The sequence below is a fragment of the Etheostoma cragini genome, chromosome 9 (genome assembly GCF_013103735.1).
Source record: "Etheostoma cragini isolate CJK2018 chromosome 9, CSU_Ecrag_1.0, whole genome shotgun sequence".
Taxonomy (NCBI): domain Eukaryota; kingdom Metazoa; phylum Chordata; class Actinopteri; order Perciformes; family Percidae; genus Etheostoma; species Etheostoma cragini.
In genome coordinates this window covers 8,125,787-8,143,778 of record NC_048415.1, presented here as the reverse complement: position 1 = coordinate 8,143,778, position 17,992 = coordinate 8,125,787, and the positions used below count along the sequence as shown (strand labels likewise).

General features: G+C 40.6%; 1 protein-coding gene across 7 annotated transcripts in view; it reads right to left on the bottom strand.

Annotated features, from left to right (window-relative positions):
* The window catches only part of csnk1g2b (casein kinase 1, gamma 2b), a 39,113-nt gene that overhangs the window by 2,356 nt on the left and 18,765 nt on the right, over nt 1-17,992 (bottom strand). For 3 of the 7 annotated variants that reach the window (XM_034881280.1, XM_034881281.1, XM_034881282.1), the window contains exons 3-10: nt 16,930-16,999; nt 7,576-7,724; nt 7,025-7,259; nt 6,267-6,352; nt 4,696-4,780; nt 3,520-3,668; nt 3,157-3,240; nt 1,741-1,842 (exon numbers count right to left, since the gene is read on the bottom strand). In XM_034881280.1, the coding sequence (XP_034737171.1) occupies nt 1,741-1,842; nt 3,157-3,240; nt 3,520-3,668; nt 4,696-4,780; nt 6,267-6,352; nt 7,025-7,259; nt 7,576-7,724; nt 16,930-16,999 (960 nt within the window). The remainder of the gene's footprint in view (nt 1-1,740; nt 1,843-3,156; nt 3,241-3,519; nt 3,669-4,695; nt 4,781-6,266; nt 6,353-7,024; nt 7,260-7,575; nt 7,725-16,929; nt 17,000-17,992) is intronic. The other 4 variants (XM_034881284.1, XM_034881285.1, XM_034881286.1 and 1 more) reach the window with 4 other exon arrangements.

Genomic DNA, 17,992 nt, shown 5'->3' with positions numbered 1-17,992 from the left:
GCGAGCGCTGCAGACGGCTTGTGTTCTGCATCGATAGTTTTGGCGTCTGGTCTAATTTTCCACGCACCACCAGCGTATCTTGCATGAAATCACACAGATAATTTATTATATGCTATACAAAAGACACTGACGTTTTAGTTCCCCCGATTTGACACAATGACATTTTAAATGCTCATCCACAAGGCTACATTTTTATTTCTAATTTTCAGAAATAGCCTGGTATCACTGCTGTTTGTAATAGGGTTTTTTAAATTGCGTACTTATACCACATATTTGTCAGTTGTGTCTTCACAGAGAGTTATAGAGATAAGCAGACAGACAATCACACACAGACATACAGACACAAATTAGCTCTATGTGTGTGTTTAGAACAGAGTGTTGAAGTGTTGACTGGCACGGAGAAATGGAAAGAGCTAGTTTTTGCCTGAGATTTGACGGATCGCAGTGTGAACCTGGCGTAAAGCAACTTTACAGAAGTTTAAAGTATAGGTTCACATTTTTGTGTTTGTCTTAACATGAAAGTCAGGTACCCACATAAACAGGTTTTGCTTGCTGTAATCAGTCTTCCTTTTGATACTGCTCATTAAAGGGGTCCTTTTCTTATGTTTCTAAGATGGTGGATAAAATCCAGAGTCCTCGATAGCTTTAGATAAACTTTGGAATACATTTTTCCAGAGCAAAGACTGTAAATCTTGTCCCGCATCTTTTCCATTGGAAGCCCATTAGAACAGGAGGAATCATAACAGCAAAACAAACCCTGTTTTGATGGTCAAATGTGCATAAGGGAATATGAATACTGATAAATAATTAAAAAGGTGCTCTAAGCAATGCCACGCATGTTTTAAGCTGCAATATTAGTTGTCACACATAACAAACATCTCCTCACTATCCAGTGCCTGTCCCCAGAACACACTGTAAAAAAACGTGGTCTCTGTAGACAGCCCAGGGTCGACAAACGGCAACAAAAACAAACTGTGCCCACCTGCACCGCGAAGCATACACTAACAGTGTTCCAGCTTCCAGCCAATAACCGACGAGAAGGATTTGGGGGGTTAGTGTGCGGAAGCACAGAAGGGAGGGGGAGAGGGAGGGGCTAGCTAGTCTCATTTTGTTTGAAAATACTTTGAACATCAACAGGAAGTAACATCACCCAACATCACTTAAAGCACCTTTAAGACTTGAGAAATGTAAGCATGTCCTTTAAAAGCTGCAATTCTCTTAGCTAACACTAGGTGGCATATTGGTGCCAGGTTTACTACGGAAGCCTCTGATTTCTATTGAAATACAATTGGCCTTTTGACAATATGAATATATAGTAAAAAGCAAAAAAACTTGTATTCAGAGTTTAGATTGCTCTACCATTTTTTTAACTGAAAAAACTAAAAAATCTATTGCGCTGCTTTTGGCCCATCAGTTTTTGTTTTTCTAATGATTTAAGAATTTTGAGGTTGATGTTTGCGTGACAGTTGCTGTTGGATGTCATCTTTGCATGGCCCTTCCTGTGGGCTTTCTATACAGCAGATGAGGCAGAGAAAGCAGTGAGAGCAAACAGCAGTCAAAGCACTAAAACACAGGAATTCAAACATTCTGATGCATACACACAGAGAGAAAGAGTCAGGACAGAGCTTGTGTCAGGCAGGCAGTATGGAGTCACTGAGAGGGGATCAGACACATTCAGAACAATGTGGCTTCATGCATTAGCCACCAGAGCAGCAGTAGCAGCAGCAGCAGCAGCAGTACCTGAACAGAGCCCCCCAGCCGCTCAGCTGTGAGGTGCGACCCCAGAGTCTCCTTATTGGTCACTGGAGTGGGTTGAGACTCACTTCCTTTGGGCTCAGGCGACTTGACGCAAAGAGCAAAAAGGGTTGAGGCAGGTGTTCGTGAAGTGGTGAGAAAGGGGGGGTGGGGGGTGTCAGTTGAAGGTGAGGCAGGGGTTTGAGGGTAGAGTTGTGTGAGGGAGAAGGGAAAAGGGGGAGGGGGAGTGAATGAAAACAAAAACAAAAAAATTATAGAAGACTTCTCCCAAGCAGAAGCTGGCTTGTTAAGACAAACTATGTTAATAGAAGAGTAGAGGGAAGCAAAAATTTGTGCGAAGCTCAACACACTAACGTCATGCAGGAGTAAAAGAAAACAGCCTTGATCACCTCAACTAGCACTGCATTCACTAAAAATAGAGAAGTATCTATGTTATTGGCTATTTGGATAATAACATTACTTCAACAAGAGGTTCAATATGGAGATTTTTTTTTTACTTTTGCATACTTAAAATTGTACTTTTTCTCTTCAAATAACAAATATAACCTACAGAGACAACACGTTTTCTTTAATGCAGAAGACTGTTTTAACCAGGATGTTACAGTTTTTTTACAGTCATGAGCAACGTGAATTAAACTGGAGGGGGTGCTTTGAGAGAAAAATGTGGCAAGTTTAAGGCAGGTTAATCATGTTGAATAGAGAGCAGTGAAAAAGAGGTTAGAGTCCACTGTAATAAGTCAATTATAAAATCTAATGCACTCCCTGTCTGGCTTTACGGGAAACATTGAGTTAGACTCATCAAGTGAAACATGATTGGTACCATTATTTGAGTCTATCAAAAGGATTTAATAATCATTTTTTTACTTAAACTCATGAATTATTATCCCTCTACTAAAACAAGGCTCGGATAGCATGCCAATAAAAGGAATAAAAAAAAAAAGTCAACACTTTGTCACACACTAAGCATATAGGTTGTCATTACTGGTATGAACAATGCAATTCGCATTTTCAACTCATGCATGCAATGACTGGAGCTCAGAGTGGCAAGGTGTTTAGGATAAATTAAAGCCGAAACCGGTGCTTTGTTTCACAGCTGGAGCAGGATTATGCATGTTGGTTCATTTACTAGTAAAGCATCAATTTTGTACAAGTCTTGATAAAAGATGAGGTTCCTGCTGAGCAGTCAGACTGTAGACAAGAACAGGAATGAAGGAGAAGTGGAACTGAAAGGCAGCCATTTTCTCCAGGAAGTTGATTACACTTGGACACAACAAGAGTAGCCAGTCAGAGGAACTTGAATGAATAGGGTTGGCTGGTTGGCTGTCTGGCTGGCCAGTTGGTCGGTTGGTAGATTGGGGGGTGGGTGTGGTGTTTGTTGTGCTTTACTGCTGATGACCTCACCTGGTTTTTGGTCTGCTGTTGTGCTTTGTCTCTGCTGCTGGGCTGCAGGGGCGCGTCACTGGGGATAGGGCCTATCGGTGTGGGCTGTGGGAAACAACAAAACAATTAGTGTCAAATGAACACAATTTAATAGGGAACAAGAGGAAAAACTTGTATTGGATTGAAAGAAATGTTAAAATATTCAGTACCCATAGTGAGTAATTCTACGTAACAGGGTTTGCAAAAAGAAACTGTTACGATCAAGTGACAGATTACAGTGAAAGCAATAAAGCAACTGCGGCCGTGAAACTCGTGAAAGTCCACTCAAAGGATTTCAGAGGTAAAGGACGTGAAGGATGACTGGATTCGGTAAGAGCCACTCACAAGTGATTTGCCGACCCAGTCATATTCATAGTCAAAGACATAGCCGTTCCTGTCAAACAGATCAGTGAAGAGCTTCCTCAAGTAGTCATAATCAGGCTTCTCAAAGAAGTCCAGCCTCCTCACATAGCGCAGGTAGGTGGCCATCTCTTCTGTAGCAAAAGAGAACATATAATTAAATTACTAATCTGGTGGAATGATGAAGAAATTAACCCTTGTGCATACCTTTAAAAGTTGATCTGAAGTCTTTACAAGTCAAAAAGTGATAATATTATTTTCCACTTTCACCGAGTTAAATCTTTTAACCATCTTCCGCCGTGATCATCACTACACCAAATGGATATTGATGCATTGCATCAAACACTGGAGCGCTCCAGAATACAGCAGCAATATCTTTATTGGAAACCAGAAAAATTGATGTATTTGCTAGTGGTGTAATGGACCACAGTTGACCCATGGTCTGTACAGATCAACACTCACGGTTTGGAATGCATGTGAACTGTGGATCAATTGCAAAGTTTAATCATAAGAATAGTGTGAAATACTCTTTTACTGTTGCGGTTACTTAAAGGTGCTCTAAGTGATGTTAGGTGACATTACTTCTTGTTGACGCCCCTCCCTCCTCCTCAACCCGACCCCTCCCTTCTGTGCTTCCGCGCACTAACCCACCCTCCAAATCCTTCTGTCCGGTTATTGGCTGGAACACTGTTTGTGTATGCTTTGTGGTGCAGTTGCGCACGCGGTGCAGGCCGGGTTTTTTAATTTTTTGGGGACAGGCAGCTCGCGGATAGTGAGGAGAGGTTTGTTGTATGCGACCAAAAAATGGTGTAGCCTAAAACAAGCGTGACATTGCTTATTGCACCTTTTACTGTAGGTTGATATAAATCTCTCACACACGCACATGCCTGAACAACCTGGTATCAGAATAGCAACACAAATTCCGGTGCCTGCTCTGCTCTCTGATGCTCTGAACGGACATTAGAGGCAACACAAGCATCGGAACACGTCCCGCACAGCGCGCAGCGCGGCCTCCAAAATAAAAAAATAAAAAACTCATCCACTCACCCATGACAAACTATATGCCATTTGCATCAAGACAGCCAAAATGATTAGGGGGAAAAAGAAATCCCAAGCAATGCACAAGGGTTAAATAAAACAGTAATGGTCGGTTCTACTGACCAGGGAAGCTTTCACAAAGCACTTCAATAGGTGTCGCTCGTTTGGTGTCTCCAATTTTCTGATACCTCTCCTTCAAAGTGTCCGCCTAGAAGGGAAAAATACATAATACACTCAAAATGTGAGCAAATACAAAGCTGCGAGTGGTGTAAACAAATCATTGTATTAATCCATCCATAATGGTTGCACTTCAACATCTGGCCTGTACATGTTCAACTATGCATGATAGATTTTTACACTCAATCTACCACTGTCAACTACCAACCTGGATTTGTCAGACTAGAAGAACTTTTTCCACTAATCAGCTGTCAAGTGATGATTATTCTTCACCCACTGCTTTACACAACAATGACCCTGCCGGATTGTATACCATTATACCCCATCTGCTCACTTCACTCCATTGTAGTTTAATACTAACTATCACGTTGTGTTGGTGAGAACCTGTTTCTGGCCCGAGCCACCAGACATCCCCCACATTCGTACATCCATCACTTTCATCTACCACGAGCTTCCTCCCACATAGCAAATGTTCAGATGAAGTGTCAGGTCTTCTAGTCTTTTCTATGTACACCTTTGGTTTTGACGCCAGTGAAAAGCCCAGATACTCTGCAGCTATAACCTGCCCTCCAGGCACTTGTCATCACACCAGTGTTTCTTAGTGCTTTAAGCTCTTTCTCAGTAAACTGTTCAAATGCAAAGCAAGTGTGGAGGTGGTTGGTTGCATGTGATGTAGCAACACACATGAAATTGCAGGGAATAACCCACATTTACAAGCGTAGTCTTTTCTAGTCACGGACTGTTAAGATTTGTTTGTGAGCACTTAACGTGAATATGAAAACAGAAACGCAAGTGGTGCTTGGCCCAAATGCAAACAGCAATTGACGACAAATAACTTTATAAAAAGGAAGACGATATTAGCAATTGTTTAGGATGTCAGAGCAGATACTTTTCTTTAGTGTAGACTTGTATAAAAACCCAGTTTTAAAGAATTTAAAAGGAGTTGAGAACTGAGGGTTTGGGTGACCAGCTGTACACTTTGGGGGGATACTGAGATAAAAAAATGTATATCCTGCAAATAAATGTAACTGATAATATACAACCGTTTGTTGGCAAGTGGTTATGGTATAAGTGGGATAGCACTAACAATCTACCTTATGTTGGGTGATAACCAACGATAATCACTACATAAGCAAAGTAAAAGAGAAATAAAAAGTATATTTTTAAGTGACCACTGAAAACAAATTAACAAACTTGGCACAGGCCATGTAATTTATAAATGAGTCCCTCAACACTGTGCATTATTCTAACAGATTATACCAAGTTTGTATAAAACTACTTAAAATAAAACAATCATGGAGGTCTCAATAGATCCTGTGTCTGAGTGACAATACAGATGGATCAGTGGGGAGACCGATGTCACCAGTGAGAGAATGACGTAATACCAGGCTCTCTGTCCCTGAATCATGTGGATGGGTCTCAAAGAGTACATCTCCATGCCAAGCATTAGGAGGATTACAGGAGTCTGATGTTAAGGTATATGTTTATGTATGGTGTCAAACACTATGCTACAGTACCTTTAGGCCCTGCCAGGGAAGGCTACCTCGAAGGAAGTACATGAACATGTGACCCAGCGCCTCCAAATCATCTCTTCTGCTTTGCTCTGGAAGAGACAGAACAAGACGAATTAGGTTACTTGTTAGAAAGAAATTCATTTCATGACCAGTTGGCAAGGTACACAGGCAACTGATCAGTAGGAAATACAGCATCATTATGCAGGAGTTCAAATTAACAGTGTACAGTGTAAAATGCCATGATTAAGCCATGGAGGGGGGCAATTCTGTGCCATGGAGAGCCAACAGTCTGCAGGTTTTCTCTCACTGATTAGCACTCTGACAAGTAGACAGGAAAAATGTATCAGTGAAACCAATTCTTGAGGTGATTGGTTGGACTTTAAACACGCAGACTGTTGACTCTCCATGGCACACGGTTAACCACCACTGCCACAGAGTAAAAAAGCAAAGTGAAATATAGGGAGATGCTTCAAAATACCCAAGTAATTCATCAAAGAAATCTTATTGAAAACGGATGAAATTATGAAACAACTTCTGTTAACCTCCAATGGTGGTGGTGGTGGTGGTGGGGGGGGGGGGGGGGGGGGGGGGGGGGGGGGGGGGGGGGGGGGGGGGGGAACAACTGTGTGGAAGTTGTAAAATATTCAGTACACTATACAGTTAGTAGTCTCCATTAAACTTAATGTAAATGCAAGAAAAGCTTGTCTATGCAAAACTAAAAGGCTTACCAAACCCCAGCCCTGCTCTATAGACTTCCTTACCCTTTCCCAAGTGTGTGTTGATGCTCATGTAGCGTGCCGTCCCAGTCAGACTTTTGTGCTCCCGGTAGGGGATGTGTTTTTTGGTCTCTGGGTCTATGTACTCTTTGGCCAGACCAAAGTCAATAATGTGGATGGTGTGTTGCCTCTTGCTTCCTGGCCGCCCAACCAGGAAGTTTTCTGGCTTCACGTCTCTGTATATCAGACTCTTGGTGTGGACATACTCCATCCGTGTTATCTAGACAATAACATTTTAATCACTCAATTTTCCACAACAGTTTTCAAACATAAAGGTAATGTGTTCTGAGTACTGAAGACAAACACTTCCAGTAAACATAACTTTATTACTTTCAGCTAAAGTTAAAACTGTCTTTCATGACTACCAATTTCTAATATTTATCTCAAACTACGGTAGTCTCAACAATGCTATAATACTTTGCATGCAGCACCTTGGCATTCCCTCAACTAAAAATACGTAATAATTTCAAAGTTGCCCTAAAATTTCAGTAAAGCTTATCTAAATATGCGCCTGCTGAACTCCTCAAAGGCCTTACCAGCTGTATGGCTATCATGAGGACGGTCTTGAGGGAGAAGGTGCGGTCACAGAGATCAAACAGGTCTTCTAGACTTGGCCCGAGCAGCTCCAGCACCATGGCGTTGTATTTCCCACAAGGACCAAAGTAGTACACCTGAGGGATTCCCTCTGTGGAATCACAAATACACACAGATATAGTGTGTGGACTTTTTTAATAACAAAATATTCTCTTTATTGGCACATTTATTCTTCTTGCCTGACAAAAGGTTATGTTTTTGGTGTAGACAGCACATGTGAAAAAAAGCATCAGAAACTACTCAACTACAGGGTCACTCAGAGACAAGGGTGCAGAGGTCTATTATCTGCAAATGCACTGATAGGATGTTTTAATTATAACAACTGTTAAATTAAAGATGAGTTTACAACACTGCAAAGTGTTACCACAGTATTGACGAGACAACATGAATAAGCTGCCGAGGTCATCACAACATTGCGACATAAAAATGTGGTTGTGGTCAGTGTGATGTTTCCTATGTTTTGGTTTCACAAGATACTGTCTCTTCATCTCTACATCAATTGAACCAAAAACAAAATATCACTGGTATTACTATGCAAAGGATTTAAAACTTCATATTTTCAAAATATTGCCATATAGTAACAAACTAGTGTAATACATAGTGAGCAGACGTTATACGCTGAACTGAATCATCACCCTGGTTTGTTAATAAAGTGTGGGAGGAGACTCCTCAGACACTACAGCAGCAATCACAAACTGCATTTCAGTTGGCTTCCTCAACAGGTTTTTCAAAAACAGATTAAAGTAGTTTTTTTCCTCTGAAGTAGGATTAAAAGGAAAAGGTGTCTAAAAAAAACCCACCAGTGACACTGAGGAGCACCCTGTCAACTGTAAATAGCCTTTGCTACTAGAAACCACCACACCCATTTTGTTGTAATATGTATGACTTCTGAGGAATGGGGATGGATCAACACAGCAGTTTGAATGTGCTATCTTAATGACGTATACGTTTTGACAGTGGGAAAACTGGGGCATGGCTAAACACTACTGTATGTCCCTCTGATGGAACAATACTAAGAGTAATAGAGTTTCTGATTTTGCCCCAAAAAAGAAAATTTAGATCTGACAGAGATTTATTAGCCTGAGATTCCACTGACGTTGATCCACTGTCAGACATGTTTTAGCCTGTCTGCACTTCTCCCACGATCAAAACCACCAGTTTGTGTCAACCACAAGTTGACAGTCATCGCTACCGGGTTAGTCCTTGTCAAGTTAGTTCTGTCACAAGGACGCCCTACCAAGATCTTTGAACTACGCTATGGAGCCAAATACCTCGTATCTGTATTCCAGCCATCTGACTGAAAGCTCACTAATCATTAGACACCACACCAGTGCTGCTACAATAGAGGGTAGAGCAGCACTGTGACAGTGACAAAGACATAAAAAAGAGTCCACGAGATTAAGATTTGGCAAACATTCGTACTGTACTTATCAGTAAAAAAATATATATATACATATTCATAAAATGCATGACACAGATAAACTAAAGAAAGATTTGCGATGGGATCAAACCAGAAAAAGCCATCCCAGGGGTGTGAAGTTGCACACACAAGCTAGGGGACAGAGTTTACAGTCGGATTTACCCAATTTACCTTTCCACATCAGTCCAGCGCGCACGCACGCGCACACACACACCCCCCCACACACACCCCCACCCCCACCCACCCACCCACCCACCCACACACCCCCACCCACCCACACACACCCACACACCCACACCCACACACCCACACACCCACACACACACACACACACACACACACACACACACACACACACACACACACACACACACACACACACACACACACACACACACACACCTGTCTGCCCTTTAGTCTCTTTCCTGGTAATAAAGCCCATGACAGATGAAGCAGTGACAAGAGATCACTTGGAGGGCTGACTCATCAAAGCTTGGCCCAATTCTAGAGGGCATTCAAAGCACAGAGGAAAAAGCACACGGTGTATTTTAATCTTCTGCTGGCAAATGTGAGCAAATATATAAAGATCATTTTTTACAGCAACTGTGACAACCAATCCTGAAATGGCTGGTGGAAAAAGCCCAAAGCCCATTTGGGGTGATATCTTTCTAAACTCATACTATATATTGTGAAATAACTCGCAACAATAGCTGTGCTAAATAGAATGTGAGACAATGTGATGGTTGACATAAACTTAACCATTACAACATAACGGCAGAATTACTCTCCAATGCAACAAAGTTTCTCTAATAGGAAACAGTGAGTACTTCAAAAGCAACGTAATAAGCAACATAATAAGCAACATAATGATGAACCATGACTACCAATAATCATCTTGATCAGGCAACCATTTTGTTATCTTCAAAAGCTAAAAGCCAGTCAAACCATTTCAAAAGTTAGCGTTTCTCAATGATATAAAATAAGCAAACTGAATCACACACGATTCTATTACATAAAGTCATATTAAAAAAAATGAATCCAACTCTGTTCAGTATTATGGGCTATGCTCTGGCTTTCATTGCAAGCCAATGTTAGCGGTGCTCTGACCCTCGCTGTATTAACAATTTGAGACAATCCGACCTATTCGTATCTGCAGGTAGGCAACACAGTAAAAAGGGGAGGGTGCATAATGGCAGCTGAAGAAAATGTTACCCTACAATGAAATGTCAGATTTAAGGGCCAAAAAAGAGAGGGCTGGACAAGAGAGGAAAAGAGCACAGGGAATGTGTATTAAAGATTTAGATAATGGCGTGCACTGAGAGAAGAGAAGTGAATTCCATTAGGCCCAGCGCTCTGTAGACGTTCTCAAAGGCTGAAATGTGATCAGTACTTGCATGCGCAGACTGAGCCTAAAGCTACAAATGCCACGCAGCTCACAACAATCCCGCAAAACGGCATCGGGGCAAATAATTAGTGGAAATAAAACAGCTACAGTTTTTTTTTTTAATCAAGGTATTAATTAATTTGACCAGATATTTGCAGTTTTTAACCTCAGTAGGTTCACAAGATATTGGTCAAGCAGTGATTTGCCTCATTTTAAATTAGGGGAATTTTTCTCTTAGACAACACAGCACTCTCTTAAGTCATTGAGAGCAAAACCAGGAACAAAGATAATGATAATTAAGACTGTCTTTAAGATTAGTCATTAGAAAGCTGTCACTCTTAAAGTAGTGACATGTTTCATATAATGTTTCACAGTCTAATTTGCTTTCTTACAATGCACCCTTTTAATTTTGAATTTTGGACATACATTCACTAGACTGAAATAATTCATCATTGAGCCCTATAAATAATGGCAAAAATATTTACTTTATAAAACTGGTCGTCATAATCTCTTTTTTTTTATTGCTGCTTGACATTTCTTCCGCTATACACTACAGCAAATTCATCTCTATGGTATAGCTTTTGATGAGTTGTTAAAATAATTAAGAATAATTTTATATGTTAGAAATTTAAACTAGGATAGTCCTACAACAGCAGTCAATATGCAAACTGATGTATCTGTAAAATTATCTACATGGCATGCATAAGAATCCACAATTTGCATGAAATAATATCAATATAGACCCTGTGCACTGACAAGGCATATTGTGAACTCAAAAGCCTTGATAGGGCTCATGAATATTCACAGGCATGTTGATAATAACCATCACTGAAAAATGTTCAAGGGGAAACCTCCCTATTTGTGACACTAATAACAGTAACATCTATGCAAACATGTATCCACGATTGCACAAGCTAAATCGGCCTGTGAAATACACTTAAATGACAGTTGGTGCATAAAAACATCTCTGCAGCCATTCTCTTGACCACATTGGTAAAGTGATTAAGAAAGAAGAAGAAACTCTTAGGTTTTCTAGAACAAGACTAGCTTTAGTATAACCACCACATTTTAGCAGTGCTGTCATTACTAACAAGAGCAACTGAAATGCCAGGTCTATTCTCAATTTTCACAAGAAAAATGTAAGATGGAAGGCAGGAATCCCAACTTCTGGGATCTGTTCAGGACAGGAGAGATTTACCATGTTGAGATAAGCTCCTCTTGGGCGTTAAGCACTGAGTTGTCCATGCAGTGACATATTTGAGGATCGCGGGTTGTGCAGGACTAACGGAGTAGAAAATATAAGTAGATTTAATCTATTCCTCCTCCCATGATAGACATTAGCCTTTCTGTCATTGCATCATGGAGTAGGCAGTTATGTTAAGATGTCTTAGCCAGTGGACACTGTCTAATGGGGGTGGCAGTAGCTCAGTCAGTAGGGAGTTGGGTTGGGAACCGGAGGATCGCTGGTTCATGGTGGAGAAGGTGCACGTTCACCTCCTGGGTACTGCCAAGGTGCTCTTGAGCAAGGCACCGAACCACCAACTGCTCGGGGAAGAGTGGCTGACATATCTCCATTAGTGCATGTATAGGACCTGAGCGAGTGTGTGTAGTTTGGGCCTGTGTGTAATAGCCACAGAGTGTAAATTGCAATTTCTCCTTGCTGGATTAATAAAGTATAAATTAGAAGGAAAAATATATATCCTTAATAGAATGAATAGATTAAAATCAGCATTTAGCTAAATCCATTGTCAGTTGATTTTGACCATTTATAGTGCTTTATTTTGGCAACTTAAGTATCAACATGTGAGTAGGTAAGGGCCTAAACATGGTGTGTAGGGAATTTAACATTCATCATTAATTGTGTCCCTGACTTCCAAAAGCTCAGTGACTGCCTGTCACACTTTGGCAACATAATGTGACACGTCACACCACCTGTTGAGTCACAATTTTTTCTGATAATGTCAAAAAGTTGCAAAATCTCACCAGTTTTCAGCCTAAATAAATTGGCTTAATGGGAAATGCAATAGCTCAATACATGTCTCTGTTATTGAAAATATAAAAATACAATATGATAGCCACCATAGGTCAATGTGAAACAATTAGTACTGCATGAAGATTACTATGCAAGACATGCAAAAAACATTTACTTTATGCCTGTATGTATAATAACAGTGTAGGGATGTTTTTCTTTTTATAAATATATCCTAATCCTAATCTAGGCTCTGCACCTGAATAGGTTATTCCGAATATTTTACCATGTGCCCGCCGATTTTAGTGAAATTCAGAAAGTGAGGCGAGTCAGGTCAATCTTGTACATAATGTTGACTTGCAGTCTACAGCTGTAAAAAAAGGTGTGCAGTAGCAATCATAACCAAACCAATACAAATAAGTGTAATAATGTTCAGTATGCATTTGGAAATAGTTAAATGGCATCGCATCACCTTGTTAAATTATCGTACCTGTTCATATTGCCTGTTTGTAGTTGTGTGTAAGGGCTAGGAATATTTTTACGTGTTGCACAATCCCAGTAAGGCTGAAGGCCAGCAGCGGTCTCAATGGAAGAGATGGTCAGGATGTGTTAAAACGCACCAGAGACAACAACCGAATGCAGAGAGAGACAAGCCACCACTAGAGGAATCTTCTGCAAAAATCACGCAAAAGAGCATGGAAGATGACAATTACAGTTACCGTTGAGTTTATGTATTTGTGGGCATGCATTGTCTAAGATTTGCTCACAGATCAGAATGACAGCCATGAAGAAAAACAAACAAGCCGCACCCTGTTAGCAATGCACATTCGAGAGTTTCCCTGCAATCTGCAAGCAGCACAGTCAATCAGGGAGGCAGAGGACACACCATAATGGCCTGACTGCTTGAAGAGGGCCATCTATAAATAGTCAAGGACTGCCCTAATGCCCCACCTCCTTATCAACAGTAGAGGGCTTTTGCTCTGGCACAAGGAGCCAGGAAGCCGGCACGTGTCACTAAATTAGACCACAATGCACACACTGGGAGGATCACTGCAACGAGAGGACCCGGCCACATGCAATAGTCTTGGAAACCAAAACTTGTCTGATATACAGACCTTAAAGAGGGAGTAACACACAAAATTATTTATCTGTTGGCACTTTATTGAAAACCGCTTAAGTTCTTGTTGGCATACAGATGATATTTCCAACAAAATTCAAACTGTATTAAAAAAAAACTCTTCTCAAGATGATCTTGTATGCGTCTGGTTGGATTTAAAAATTTGGTTTAACAAAATACTCTGGCACTTCATAATCGTGGTGAAGTAGGAAAGACTCCGAGGTCTACTAGATATGTTGAACCCCACCCTACGTCTGTGTTAGCAGTTGTTGCGCCAAGTATACAAAGCAGAAAACTGGCTAATCATAGCCCCAGTTTGTGCTTGTCACACATAGCTGCTGGTAGGGCTTGCATTAGCAAGCCAGGGTGGAAAAACAACATTCATTAGCAAGATGTATTCCTCTGCAGTGGCAGTAAACACAACATAGAGGCCCATCGAAAACTGTGCTATATTCATAGCTTAAAAGACATTTAAAGCGTACAACAATGACGTTTAACACAACAAATAGCACGATTACAGCTATGTACTGACACTCTCGTGTGTAGTAGAGCTAGCTAGTTATCCCAGCTACAACACAGGTACCCACACAGAAATTCACTCAAAAAAGCTATACAAGCTTTGAATGACTGTCAAGGCTAAAGTTGTATCAATTTCTGGTTTCATCAGTCCGATCTACGAGGCTAAACATCCATTTGTCACTAAGTCCCCTTCTGGCAAATTGATAACATTATCAACCTGTGCCGACAGCATCACAGCACTAAATCCAACTTGTACTAAAAGCAGAGTTGGGCAGTAGCATTAATATAATAGGACTAATATTAGTATAACTGCTTCTAAGAAGTGTTGCTGTTTTCCAAATCAAATAGCTTGTCAGTAGCCTAAGTTAGTTCTTTTATTGATCAAGTGGTTTGGTGGTGTCCACACAAGCTAACATGCACTTCCACGAGCATTCTGAAAGTCAAGCACAGACCTTTCTGTTGCATTCTTAAATAATCATCACTGGTGCTACTGCTAAACATGGACGTGTATTGTTACATGGATGTATAAAAAATAGCTTTGATGTAGTAAACTACTATTGCCATGCTGATGTAGCTAATAGCTTGATTTATTTATTTAGGTGCTAGCGTTAGCTTTTGTGTAGTGAATCTTTATTCACTGGTAACATTAGCTTGGCTCACTAAACTTTCCAATAGTTTGCAGAACACTGATAAAAAGCAATATGACAATGTGGTTAACATAATATTTGTATATGAAGGAACTGAAGGCACCGTGAAAGAGATTACATTTCCGTAGCGGTAGGAGCATGGGTGAGAGAGCACGTTGTTTGTTTAACATTTCTAGAAAGTGCATGGGTTTTTTGAGCGGCGAGATGATATATGGCAGTTAGTCTCAAAGAAAACTCAAAAGTCATGGCTTAGAAGCCATGTGGTCTAGAGTCTACACTCTTAATATAGGCTCTTTCACCTGTCTCACTCAGGAGCGGCTGAGACAAGTGTGAAACTTGGTGTTCAAATTTGGTATACCGGTTAAGTCCGGTATTTGGCTTGATATCTAACCGGTTTGAAAAACTTTACACCAGCCCAAGCCTTGTCAAGGCTATATCAGACTCCCTGTCTTTCCAGTGGAGAAACAGAGGGTCTGACAGTAGCTTCTTATGGCTATTTGGCTCTGACTACCAGCTCTATGTCGCTGCTCATGCTACACTGAGCAGTGGTCAGTCAGTTTCTCCTTTGTGCCCTGACCCTCCTCTTCACACACTACAGAGCCACAAAGCTACGTCTCCTACAGCCATTGTTCCCCTACTTTCCTCTAGCATTTTTTAAATATGCTGTGTAGGAGTGTAATGGCAGAATTTGTGTGTAAATATCCTTTAATAGGCTAAGTTAGCCTACTTTAGTATAAATTATGTAATAAAATGTCAATTGGGACTTGGTACTTTCACTCAATTATTGAAACAACTTGATCTGGGAGACAAAGGAACTAGTGGGACACGCTGGTGTGGATGGTGGGACACTACACAGACCTCTTGTCTGTACCTTTTGCACTTTTCAGTTTGACTAAGTAGTGGGGACATGTTTGCATATGGTGTCTGAATTAAAACAAACCACATCAAATCAACACATGCACCTTCTACACAAACGTATACAGTGCAAACATGACAGGTGAGCATTCCCAATAAAAAGCCACCCGAGCAGTGATGTGAAAAAATTTAAAAAGTCCCAGTCCCTCCCAGGGCCTGAAGTTAGCTTTTTTGACCACCTGCCACAGTCAGTTTTTACCAGCCAGTTTTTTTTGCCTCATAAAAAAGGTGAAAAACAGGAACTGCTTTGTCTCTATGATCCGATCCTATCCTGTCCTATTCATGGTAGCCTACTCGTGGACATTGCTTCGTCAACACGTGCTATAGTAGGGGGGCCTGCCTTGATAATCCAGCATAAAAGGCATAACTTTCTATCATGGGATGGGACACACATTCATACGGTTTGATAAAGGACTTTAACTTGTCATTGCACCTACAATGATGTAGCTGTCCTCAATTTAGGTCATCTTGTACATCTCATTTGCGTCAGTTATAGCAGCAGCCCTACCTACAGCAGCAAGCCGACAGAATTGAAACAGCAGCAAGTTTCAGCAACTTTATAGTGAGTAAAACATGTACAGCGTACATTGATGTATGTTTTGCACGGTCTTTTACTATACGTTTTGTTGGTAAATGTGAGATGTTCGAGTCACACACGTCTCATCTTCATATCAGAAACAAGGAAATTATTTTTTTTTTTAAATTGACCAGTTCTCACTCCCGCTTGGTTAGTGGCTGCACGTGGGACTGCAGGGATTGTCGCGAATAATAAAAATGTAATGGGGGCCCCGGCTGTCAATCAATGTCTTCCAGTGGGCCCGTAAGCAACTGCGTACCCTGCTTACCAATAGTTACGCGTCTGATTCACTCAATTCTTATTGGCTACCAATGTGGCCACTCAGCCAAGTATAAATCAACAGAGTGTAAACATGTTTAGGGATGAAATTGTTGTCCATTTGTTAACATGCTCTCATAAAAGTCATCCATCTCCATGCTGCCATTATTCTCGATTACCAACTCTGGAACGCTGAACCTGTTGCCCTCAGACAAGATACTACTGCTAATTTAACTGAAACAAAAACGTTAAAATCATTTTGCTAATGATCATATGACCTTTTTAATATCTCAAACACAAAACATGACCTGAATACACGTGAGTGGAAGCCATTTCCTGACACTTGAGGTGCGCATGTCAGTTTTTGAATATAAAAATCTGAGTTTTCTCTTCCTGCCCAATGACGTGTGAAAATGTGCATTCCCATTTAACTAATCATTATGATGCGGCCTATCAGAAACTAATAATCTACAGACTGCATCTCTCTTACCTGAATTTCCCAACTGTTTGTAAAATCTGTACTCCAAATGGAGCTGAGGCGCCCTGGACTTTATAGGTTCCTGAAAGAGAAGAGATAAAAAAAAGAAAGTGTTAAATATTTTATAGATCACCAATTAGTTAAACAGTGTCATTATTCTTTATCTACAATGACATGTTGGTGGTTTGGCTCAGTTGACCTTGCAGGTGACTACTATTCTCAAATTGGGAAAACGGAGCATTGTGTATTTGTAAAGCTCATTTGGAAGGTAATGGAAAGTAGTTGTGACAATCTTGCATACAACATGATTATCTCGGCCTGCAATTAACTTAGATATGTACAATACAATGTTGTCCTTATTACCATGCGTAATATAATTGAATTAAGTCTCGGGTCAGACTTGTGGGATGCGAGAGGATAAAGAACATTTCCAGCTGGTGAACAGAACGCTTTTGTGATGACATTGCTGATAATCAACCCACTGGGACATATTGTTCATTATATCGCTAGCTCCAGCTTTACAACCTAAAATGTAATCTGATTAACTTCACCGTTATGATACGAGGGCATTATAGACCAACGTGAAGAGGATAGAACAAACGCACACCCAATTTAATTCCTTTCCTTAATCTTCAATAGCTGTTCCACAGCCTGTACAGATATGGAGCTAGAACAGTGACAGTAACCTGTGGTATTGAAAATAAAATGTGGCATTGAAAACTGTTGAACTGAAGTATAAAACACAAACATCAAAAAGTAATAATCTCATAATCCTATGATATTATTTCATTTGGAACTTTTTTTGCATCATGATGGGTTTTTCAATGTCAATGTAAACTTTTTCTTGATGTCCGTGTCTTTTTAGTGACAGTTTTTTTTTTTTTACGCTGTCAAAATTTTTACAATGTCACTGTTTTGGCATAGGGAGGAGGGGCCTGAGGGGAGGGATAAAGGGGCCGTGGCTTACGGGTAACTTACAGAGGCTACTGGCGAGAGACCGCACCTCCAGACGAATCCTCCCAGAGTTGTTAAAACCGCATATCTGCAATGTCTTCCACATGTTCACCTGGAACCT